General features: G+C 40.3%; 1 protein-coding gene across 1 annotated transcript in view; it reads right to left on the bottom strand.

Annotated features, from left to right (window-relative positions):
• Positions 1–8,018: 8,018 nt before the first annotated feature.
• Positions 8,019–12,094, bottom strand: part of HIPK3 (homeodomain interacting protein kinase 3) — a 68,362-nt gene continuing 64,286 nt past the window's right edge. The window contains exons 13-16 of the mRNA XM_080345222.1: positions 11,922–12,062; positions 10,576–10,811; positions 10,168–10,295; positions 8,019–8,529 (exon numbers count right to left, since the gene is read on the bottom strand). Of these exons, the coding sequence (XP_080201348.1) occupies positions 8,053–8,529; positions 10,168–10,295; positions 10,576–10,811; positions 11,922–12,062 (982 nt within the window). The 3' untranslated portion in view covers positions 8,019–8,052. The remainder of the gene's footprint in view (positions 8,530–10,167; positions 10,296–10,575; positions 10,812–11,921; positions 12,063–12,094) is intronic.

Raw genomic sequence — 12,094 nt, forward strand, 5'->3', positions numbered from 1 at the left:
CGCGGCCGCTCCCCAGCGCACCCGGGGCAGCGAGAGGGGCCGAGGGCGCTGTCCAGCACACACCGGCTCCAGGGCAGCGGCCGCTGTGGCCGAGGGGAGACGGGTGATGGGGGAAACCTTCCCTGCTCTGTGCCTTCGAGGGCACTTTGAATGCACTGTCAGCTCTGGGGTCTCATCCCCACCCCCTCTAATTTTGTAAATCAATTGCACCCAGCACCTCCGTTGAGGTGTAGATAAAGCTGTGCCTGCTTAAAGTGGTCCTGTGACCTGGCAAGACCGGAATTCCTTCTCTGCCCACCTTGGGAGCCTTTCGTTGCCAGCTGATGTACCTGTGAGCCTCTGGGCAAAGATGGCCCTCATTATCTGAGGGGCCAGTGAGGACTTCTTGGGAAGTAGCCCAAGCATTACCACCATGCAGAGTATCACTGGCAGCAGTTCTGCAAGTGCAGAAACAGCTCTGATAATAAACAAGCAGGGGGATATCACTGGGATTGAGCAAATGGTCACTACATCCTCAGCCACCCAGTGTGCCAACAGGGGAAAGGTCTTCTCGTGTCACACCCCTCCTGCATTCACTCATTTGGCCACTCCAACCCTGCCCATGACCACACTCAGACCTTCAGTCTGAAAGGGGAGCTTCCAAGGACAGAGGTTTGCCTCTCTGGTGCTTAATGGTACACCAGGATGCAAACCAGCACTTAAAATGTATTATGGATATCAGAGAAGTTGAGCTCCAGCAAGAAGGAGAAGCTGCCTCAGTCACAGTCAGACCAAACATTGCAGCAATTCATTTAGTGTTTTCTAGAATTAGTATTTTCAGCAGAGATAATATGAATTCTTTATTCTAATGTCATTTCCTGGTAGTACTTCCTTGAGTTCTTTTAGTTCCTAGATCATGCCTGTGTGCAACAGACAGTGATAGTGGGAGGAGGAGCAAAGGTGGACTCAGGACAGAACGTGCTCCAGGACCCTGAGAGTCAATTCTGAAAGGGTGCAGAGTCGTTTATGTGTGGGAAAGCAATCCCGGCCTCCCAGCAGTTCCACCAGAAAGCGAGTCGTCATCTTTCTGATAAAACCTTAGAAGCCAGGCGTGAGGTAGGGCAAGCCCAGCTTAACTTCCTGCTGCCCAGCTACTCACAGTATCACCCAAGTCCTGATGACCCGTAGTTACATATTTATCTGACTAGCTTGCATACTACAAATGTCACCAATACAGTTACTCAGCCACTAATACATCCCATTTGTGCTATTTTACTGACTTTTTCCTCAAATCACTAATCCATTCTACACAAGATTAGCTTCCACATGATGACTACTAATAACTGTCCACAGAGGAAAGATGGCAGTTGTATGATTATTATAGTAAAATGGATAGCTTACTCAGCACTCCTATTATTTAGAGCCAATGTATTTAGTGCAGGGCCCTCTGCTGGTAGCTTTTGTTAATTGTATGGAGTCCTGTGTAAAACCCATGTCATAATTTTCATATTTTTCTAGGTTTTGTCATAACAAAATCTTTGTCATAGATCCATCAATAAGTTAATTTTTAGAGTGCTTTTTCCCAATCCAGCTCTTAGCCATTACAGTATTTTCTTAATTTTCCATTACACAGTATATATGTGTATGATTTTTTATTATGTATGAAATACAAGTTTGTTTGTTTGTTTTTTCCCAGCAGATTTAGTTGTTATTTCAAAGGATTTTAAAAATGCATGTTTTCCAGAATGCTGACTGGGTAAGATCTCCTACAGCTAGTGAAAAAAACACTGAAGTTTTACCAAGTGACTGCAGCTAACTACTTCCTAAGCTTACATTTGCCAATCCTATTTGTCTCCATTTTCCAAAAGGGTAATTTTAACCTCCAGGGGGTATCTGTGCATCCATACTTGGTGCCACGATTTGCTTTCCTACATACATGTTTTCCTAGAGTGTGCACGTGGTCTGTATACTTGATACCAGGTACTTTTTTTTGCAAGCACCAAGTGTTGCCCATATATTCCCTTGGACGGTTACATGTGTGGAACAGGGACGTGAAGTGTACACACTTGTAACCTGCTTTCCTCACAGCTATAGAATCCTTAATGCTAGAAAGTAGTCCAGGTTCTGGAAGATATGCCTCATTGTAGATAAAGAATCGAGATTCTCCATGCTAGCGAAGATCTACTCTAGTTGGCTGAAGAGATGTATTGAATGTTTCTCTATAGGACCAGTATGTCTCTTGCTGGGGAAGAATACTACTCTACCATGCTATATAACAATAAACCACACACACTGACACCGAAATTCATGTTTGCATGGATTCTTCTACCTTTGCCCAGGAAGAACAGGTTGACATCAACTGCATGACCTTGGTTGAAATGATGAGTAAAACCTAAATCCAAACTTGCCTTGCTCACGGTAGACCTACCATAGTCACTTTGATTCTTGCTTGCCTTTATGAAGGAACCCATAGAATAGAGTCTCATCCATAGAAGAATCTCATCCATCAATGAGGAGACTAGTGGCCATGCAGCGACTTCTCAGTGAAGCAGGCTGCAGGCCAGGGTCTCCATCACTGCAACAGAACAGTTGGCATTTTTCATTTTGATGAATAAACATGTCGAATTTATTAACATCCCAGTCCATAAATATGACCATAGAATCGAGTCTAGTCTCCAGGCACTTCTACCAACAGACTATGGATGCTCCTAATCTGCTACTCCAGGATTTAAGGAGAAGAATCCATTAAAATGTGTATTTCAGCCTCTCAGCATGAAGCTTCATCATTGTAACAAAGAATGGTCAGTGCTGTTCCCCAAGACGGGGCAGTTAAAATTATCAGAATGTACTTAGAGCATGCACCCAACTCTCCTGAGAGATAAAACGCACCTTCTTACAGGTCAAAGGTAGGAAGATATAACTAAGATCAATCACTGTCAAACCTTACCCATGATTTACTAAACCCACCTGCGCCGCAGGATGTCAGACTGACCATTCCAGTCACCGTGGCATTTGGTGTGGGAGGAGGGAAGGGCTACAGCATTTCTCCAGTGTTGCCCATAGCTCTGCGCCACACAAGACAGGCACTACAGGCCTGTAGGGAAGTCCCAGCTCTTCAAGCAGGGAGCAGGAGGGGTTCACAACCCTAACAAAACTTCAGCTCACGCTGTCTCCATTCATTACAGCAGCTGAAGACACTCTATGCGCGAGTTGCAGCGATTAATGTGAATCTCCAATGATCATCAGGACTGTGCTGCCTTGTGAGTGACACCAACAGTACAACAGTAGCTTCTTTGTTGCCTCCCGGAGACTGACCATCTCTCTCCAGCTGAAAACCTCAGCTAACTCATTGAGAAATTCATTGCATCATCCTCAGCCAGTTCGTCCCACTACGGATGAGCAGCATGTGACAGCCCCATTGACTCTGAAAGCTTTTCCTTGAATGAATCTGCTATCACAACTGTGGTATAAATCTGTCCTTTGCATTTAAGTGACAGGGAAAGTACTCACCAAATTTTAAACCAGTATGAGTCATCCTAAAGGCAGTTGAGAGGAAGATAACTTACTCTGTCCTACTCCTATCCTTCCACAGGATGGGAAAGAGCATGGGGGACAGCTGGACACTGTTACTAATAAAAAGGAAGAACAGAGAAGACTTCACAGGCATTGTATTCCCTCTGATGGGCTCAGGCAGCCTTTCCTTGTTTGCTAGATGCTGCCAAAATTGAGAGCATAAGATACACCAAGGCAGCAGCCCTATTTGCTAAGGGAAATGTGGGATATAGATACCAACACCAATGCACATTTAAAAGTCAACAAGTGTAACTGCAAAGAATGAAAAGGAAGCAGCGTTCATAGCAACAGAGGTGTCTGTGGAATCTGGACAGGGATGCGTTTTCATGCAGCCTGAGGGGCAGCGTGGCAGGAAAAGCTTTGCAGTCTGACTAACTTGCACTGAAGAGCAAACAACTGTAAAAGATCAGTAACAGAAGCACCTCGTATTCAAAGTAAAGCTGTCAGTTCTGAAAGAGCTTGGTATCAAAAATACATTGCACTGCCCTTTCAGTCTTTTACATGCGTGACAGATCCCAAACCGGCAGACTCCAGAAAGCACCGTAACCCTCTGGCAGAATGAGCACGTTTGGCTGACAGCAGCACCAACAAATGCACTTTCCACGGGCGCCTGGTCCATACCAGGGGCCATCTGGAACCAGGGACCATGTGGGGCCACCTGCGGCTGCCACCGGCGTGGGGCCAACTTCAGCAGCAGCCACATATCAGCTGGTATCTGGGCCAGAGAACCTTTGCCTAGGGTTGGAAATGTGGGACATCCAGAACAAAGAACCTTTAAGGTTTGGATACACGAATAGAAGATTCTCAAGATCCTCTTAAGCAAGCCTTGAAAGTTAATAAAATTTATCATTTCAGAAAGAAGAGCAGCTTAGTCAAATGATTGTATCAGAACTTCAGAGCCCTCCCCGTGAACTTTCATTGCCTTTATCTTAATCCAGCCTTGATGCAACACAGCCAAAAAACGAAATGCACCAAAAGTCATCTGCTGCAATATATATTTTAATTCAAAGTGAATCTCGACAGTAATACACCATAAATTCTTATTTTGACACTCACCAAAATAGTCACCTGGAAAACCCGCTTTTTGTGACAAAGTACAGAAGGCTTGGTCACATTTAAATCACTGAGAACTAGAAAGAAATACTATCGCAAACTGTAAGAGACATTACATCCATAAAAAATTTTCCCAGTCCTCATATTGTAATATTGCACAGTGCAATTGCTACATGGCGAACTAGTGTAGCATAGAAATCCAAAGCAAAAAAAAAGCCACAAGTCTACAAATTGTTAAACAGTAACAGTTCAAACTTATTAATCAAGTCTCTATCACTGGGTATTTCTAGAACAAGTCTTCCTACAGCTTGCAGTGTGATTTAACTTTTACTTAACACAAATCAAGTTAATTAGCAGTAAAAACAGAAAATTTAAAAATTAAAAGAAAAAAAAAAGTTAATACAGTAGCATATTTGACCAATAAAACACCCTGAAGTAGTTAAAAACCGAACACAAGAAATTAATATAAAATCTTGCAAATTAAAGTAATATGCAGATATGCAATTCTGTAGTCATGCAGTGTTTTATTTAAAAAAGGCATTAAAACGGTAACGTGTAGAAACGCTTCTCAGAGGACGACTTTTTTCACAGAAAAGGCCCTCACCCTGGGAGCTTTGCTTTCTGCAGGTGGGACTGGGACACTGGCAGCGACCAGAGCCCGTTCTCTCCGAGTGTATTGCAGGATGAGGGAAAAGTCACGCCGTGTATATCGAATTTAAGGTGTGGCAGGATCCCAAACATCTCATTCTTTGAAATGCAGACATTTCTAACATTCCTACACATAGAAAGAGCAGCGGATCTAATTTGGGGCGCATTTACAGCAACTTTTTCCTGCATACGAGAGGATATTGTTGTGATATACAGATAATCGTATCAATTTAACAAGCACGTTAGCTTAAAACCTTAAGCACAGTAAAAAGAAAGTACAGTAAATATATTAGACCCATGAAGATCCCCATGGCCCCAGGAAAAAAAAATGCAGTATTTTTTTGTTATCACCATACAAAATTCATATACTCCATTTGCACTGGGGATTCTTGGTGTGTCCATTGCCTGCAATGGAGTAAGCACCAAAAAAACGTCGCTTCCCAACACAGGGGAGTGAACAGAAAACCATCTGCTGGACCGTGTTGCGCATGGTTGAAGCGGTGAGGTGGACAGCCAATTCGAGCGTTTTCTTAACTTTATATATGTGTTGATTTCAAATTCATCAGGATACTCCTAGTTTCTAATGTAGACTTTATATACACACACTTGTACAAAATGCATAGAGTTGATTACTAAAAACACTGAAACTTTGGGGAGGAGTTAGGTTTCTTAATTTTCAGTGTGATTAAAAATGTACTGCTGGTACTTTTATTATTTTTTATGATCTAATACTGTTGTATTTTAGTTATTACTTAAAAAATAAATCAAATGTAGGCACATTTATTTCATTCAGACATTCATTAAATAAAACACTGCTTGTGTTAGTGGAGTAAAGAATAAGATTACCAGTTATTAGCTTATTGACAGAGTTAAACTCAAATGCTTTGCACTCTTATTCCAGTCAACATTGCAAGGATTGTATTCCAGATTTTGTTTTAAAAAAAAGTTAAGTCAAGCCTGCAAGATGCAGCTTCTTACATGTCTACACAATGCCAATATGAAAACATAAAAAAATTAAGTTACATCAATACATCCACTTATATGCAGTGATGAGCTCAAAGTTAATGGAGATAAAATACTGATGCAAATAACACACCCCAAAAAAACATATGCAATCATCTTCCATCATTTACAGTATAGTAGTTACGACACTTCAAACATGAAAACAAAATTAAAAACAAAAAATCCAAACCCAAAACCCGGCTCCTATTTCATGTAATTAGACTTGTACAGAAATCAGAAGGCTAAGAAAGAACTAGTTAATCACCTAATTTCACAGCTATCTGAAGTGGCAATCATTATATAGCAGCTTATCTATGATACATTCAAGATAAATGATACGATTTATTACTTGCCCATAAGCTAAAACACAGCCTCAGCTTAATACCTTCCGTAAATCCCATCTCTACACTACAGTATACTTGAGGTCTATGAAAAAGTAGCTACCTTGTATAGGAAATGGATGATTAAGTCTTTGGTGCTGCAAAAGCAACTTCATTTGAACAAAACAAAAAACGAAAAGACACACTTCCTAAGGAAAAAAAAAAAAATAATGCAAAAAAGCATGTAATTTACGTCCCTGACGGAATGTATTAAATAAGCAAACACCCGCAACAGGCTAAAACAAATACTATAATGTAAAAAGACTAAAATCTCTCCCATGCATAAATGAAAGATTGCACACAAAGAACTCACATCTTTTCAAGCTTCAATAGTAAATATTCTGCTACTAGTTATTAAATACTGCATGGTTTGCTCAAGCTAAGATGAAACCACACCATGGATCAATGAGCATTTGGCTTTTTCTCTCATTAGCTAGTCAGTCATGCCTATCGCACCTCTAAACATTTTATTATATCCAATTAGACAAACACTTGTAAAATAAACTACTTAGGTTGTATTGCAGTTCCATTTACCAGTATGAAATACTGTGCTGTGTGTCACTACTCAATAGAAACTGAAACAACTTCTCCTAAGCACTACTAAAGTCTTGTCTTGAAGCTAGATCATTCTGGGGGGAAAAAAAGAGACAGCAAAATTCAGCTACAGCAAAACATGCTGCCTTCTCAATAAGGAAAACACACCCAATACTAAAATCATACCACACAAAACCCAAAATGAGCATTACGCTATCAAAAATCAGCAGATCTGAATTTTTAAGTGCTGCAGTCCTCAACATTTATATATAAGTAATAACATTAACAACCTCAAATATTTAAGGCACTATGTGTGGGAACAGTTTACAATGCAGCTGAGATTATTAGGACAACAACATTTAAGAGCAATGTTTAGGCTTTTTTTCTTTCTCGCCCATGCAAAAGACACATGCAATGTGAAGAACAACAGCTCAACTTTCAGATAAGTGACTCAACATTTAAACACCAAGATACGCAATACAAACAAGTTACTTCTACACTGTACTGCTGACATATGTGCATCTGTTGCTCTAGGCCTGTACACTGAATGGCTTCCCAAATGTAGACGTGTCTTGCACTAGTTAGAAGGCAATTTTATAAAAAATAGCAGGAGCAAAACCAGATTTCTGCTCCCATAAGTCACCTGTCTAGAGTTACTATATAAGAAGATAACATGACCAAAGACAAGTTATACCAAATGTGCAAAACACATTAAAAGTGAGTTTTTTTAAAGCTCAGAGTTGTTTAAATTGCACCCAAGTCTACATGATTCAAAAAAATAATTTTCCTGTTGTGCCATGGCTAATATTTAATAAATACCATGTTTCTTCTTAAATCAAACTTCTGTATCATTGAGCTTCCTCAATATACCGCATTTGAGTTCTCACATAAATGGATACTGGCTGAGTTTTGTTGGACTCAATGGAAATCCCGTGTAAGCAGGAGATGCTGCGATGTACGAATGCGGTGGGAAAATCGGTTTGTACTGAGTCTGATGAATGGTCGGGGAAGGCAAGAGACGGGGGTTTATGCCAACTGGGACCTGGTGTACTATACCGCTGGGATGAGAGATGTTGTACGTCGGATGCTGTAACAAGGGTCTCGAGGTACATGGCGAGGCAAGGAGGTGGGCAACAGGCGCAGTGGTGCTCAGCGGTGCCGACGACGGGTACGGGAGAATTGCAGGTTGTCCTCCAAGGTGGGTGCTTCCAGGGAGATGGGTGTGCACGGCGGTGGGATTTGGGCTTCCTTGCGGAAGGGAGAAAGCGTGACCGGCGATGCTGGCTGGGATGTACGCCTGCTGCCTCCGGTGAGCGTAGTTTCCGTTCCATTCCTGCGGCCCAGATCCGAAGTGCTGAACCTGTCCACACACAGAAACGGGGAGGTCTTGATATTTCTAAGTATAAAGCAGGTTTGGAAAATGGAAAAAAAAATGTACTAAAACTAATCAACTTAAAATCAAAAGGAATATAGAGACAGGAATAATTAAATGTTGAAACAAAACAAAAAAAAATATTAGCTATTTAGATAGTAGCACAGACAGGAAATCTGACAATAAGAGATGATAAACAGAACACAAGTTATTTTAATGCTCTTGCAAAAAAAAGAAAAAGGATAAAATGCCATGCTGGGCTGTTTTAACAGAAATACCATGTATCACATGAGCAAGGTGCTTATTCCACTCTACTCAGCACTGGCTTGGCATCAATGGGAAGTGCTGCATTCAGTTTGGGCACCATAATGAGGCACAAAGAGGACAAATAGGAGAGAAATTTTAGAGGAGAGCAGAAAAAATAATAAACGGATTGAAAATATCTGAGACAATTAGGCAAACAGAAGTCTAGGGCTATGATCACAGGAAGATGCGGCAATCATTAACAGTTACAAAGAGAAAGACTAAGAATCAATTACTCTCATTAAATGATGCAGACTTCAAACTATATGGGGCATCTACCAAAGAAGGAAGGATCAGCATAGATTTTTGTAATGAAAATAACATTCAACATTTTCTGCCAAGAGGCTGAGGAGTTGCAGTCATTGAGGAGATTAAAAATTAATACTACGCTGATCATATTAAGGTTTGCTTAGAATTAATTAAACCAATCCTTCTGCATAATTACGGAGAAGGGAACATGGTGTCACTCACCCAAATGTTTCTTTCAATCTAAACTATTGAAGTCATTATTGGGAAATCCTCTTATCTACATATAGCATGCTTGTGTGTTTAGTATTTAACTTAGAATTTGCTATTCACAGTTACTCTGCAAGACATACAAACAGGTGCTGCTCTTGTATTAAATGTACGTCCACATATCTAATCAAAAGCTCAATGCAGCTACAGCTCAAAACTGATTAATTAAACAGGGCTTAAACTTGATGTCATGTGTCAACTTCAGTTCCCAGCCACGGTAGACATTTACTATATTTTTGAGTAATGATGGAAGTAGCTTTTATATCAGCTTTGGGTATCTTCCAACATTGGATTGAAGTACAATCACCACCTCTTCCCCCTCCAGCTTCGCTACCCAGCAGCAAGGGTAAGAAACAGTTGGCTCTCTTAAGGTCTATCTCATCTCTCAGTCCTCAAATTACAAGTATTTCCCGCACACTACTAAAAGAACAAGACTGAAATAAAACCCTAGTTTAACTGCACACTATGAGCATTTCAGCATTTGGATGTAGGGTAAAAAAAAACATGCCAACACATTTTTCATTGTGTCTCGTGCTTTGATTTTGTGAAGGCATTGATAATTTTCCTAGTGTGGCTTTTCTATCATTTTAAGAAATAAAGTCAGCTGCTTAAAAGAAAATGACCAAAAGTGAAAGATACTTATGACTTGCTCAGTAAGTTGAAATCCATTTTCAAGATTTGAACACTTCTGCAATCAAGGTGTGGAAAACCTGCAGTTGCCATTTACAGCAATTGAAATTGTGAGCATTCAGCATGTTTGGAACCTCAAGGCAGAAAAAAATACTTCTTAGAGCTAAGTACACATACCTGACTGAAGTTTATGTGTTGCTGATGGAATGCTGATGTCAGTTTTTGCTGACGGTTTCCTACAATAGAAGAGTGGTTTATTCTTCCCAGGACAGACCGACCCTTTTTCAGTGGCTGGCACGTACCATCTTCCAAGATATAAATGAACAATGTTATGTTTTTGTTGTCGTTATTCTCTTCTAACAAAAGTTAGACAAAGTTTCATTTGCTTCAGCACACAGGGAGAAATAATAAAATAATACACTAATTAAAGTCTTAAACCCCGCACAATTTAGAAGTGTTTATTACAGATTACCAGATATATGAGTAGGTCAAAATCTTCATATGTACAGCTATTGAATACATTTTCAAATTTCTGTTCTTAATTACTGGCATAGAAAGAAAAAAAAAACACCTGAACTAACTTACCTGTATTCACCATCTGTCCATCAAAACGTAACCTGTTCCCGATTCTCATTGGTGGTACAACTACTGTGCAAACAGATGATTTGGTTTCAGGATTAACTGATGCTCTTGCTTCCTTGTTTTTATTGGTATTAGCTACAAAGCCATTTTCCACAAATGGGCTGTCATGTCCTGAAGAGTCTGAAGTTGGGGAACCATCCACCGTATCACATCCACTTTCCTGTTCGTCATCTGATATACTATCGAAAAACAAAAGCATTGCATTGAAAAAACACATTTTTGTAATATAGATGCATTTTATTAAATTACCACATAAAATTTATGGAAGTGAAACCACTCAGAGGTGGATAAAAATGACCCTATATAGTGAAGTCCTCTGGTGATTTTATAGCTAGTGTAACAGGTCATTATAGCATGGTGATAGTTTAAACTGAGACAATATAAATAAAACCAATGGGTAAATCACATTAACCCAAACTTTTCACCAATACCAGCAACTACATATTCCAAATGCTTCTTGGCCCCCAAACTCATATCTAGGAACCTGATTTGTAGAATCGCCACATACCCATAGCTACAACTAAAGCTTCAACATATAAGGACCAGAAGGGCAGGGACTGAAATAAGAGGAAAAGCCCCAACCAGAACATCCCAAGGATCCCAAGTCAGTGGGACCTTCTGACTGTGTCACAGGTCCATGTCTTGTGAGTGTCACATAGACAGATGCTTTACTATCAGGTACTGTAGCAAAAACGTCACTTATTTTCAGAGTTACGTTGAATGTTTTTCTAAGAGTGAATTTTAAATAAACTGCGAAAGCAAAGGCTTAAGCTAGACATCAAGCAGTGAAGATAAAAATATATAAAAGCTGCTCATATGAACTGTGTTCACATAAGGGAAGCTTATGATTACGTTAGGAAATAGAGGGTTTAGTAGAATAAAAAGGGCAGCAATGTTCATTAAAGATTACAAAACAAAATACACAATGGGAGAACAAGAGGATGCAAAAACTAAAGATATTCTGGTAACTTCAAATCTGTCACATTCTGCTTTGGCTTACTTAATTTTGCAACCTTAGAAGAATTTTGTTGTAAAGGAAGTTGCATACAACATGTTTATCTTTTCTGAGTAAACACCATTAATTCAGTAACCTGAAAACTTCCAGGGTAACATGACGGATCTGTTAGGAACAGTAAAAGAACAGTCTATGCTGTGCATGGGTAGGCAAATAATTTTTAAATACATCATTTAGCATCACCAGATGGCAACATAACAAAACCTTCGCATTTTTTATCATAAACCCAGTCTGTTGCATCCTTCTTTTCATTGAAAGGAGCACGGCTTTTTACCTGTTGGATCTCTTGCAAGGAGACGGACTGGACTGTCCCGAGGAGCTGGTGCTGAGCGTGCTGTCGGGGCTGCTGAGGGAGCAGACGCGGTCGATGTTGAGGGTGTTCTGGCAGGCTTCGCACTCCAGGCTGCCTTTGCACCTGCCACACACACACAGCGTCAGCAAACTTAC

Source organism: Nesoenas mayeri, assembly GCF_963082525.1.
Source record: "Nesoenas mayeri genome assembly, chromosome: 5".
Lineage (NCBI taxonomy): Eukaryota > Metazoa > Chordata > Aves > Columbiformes > Columbidae > Nesoenas > Nesoenas mayeri.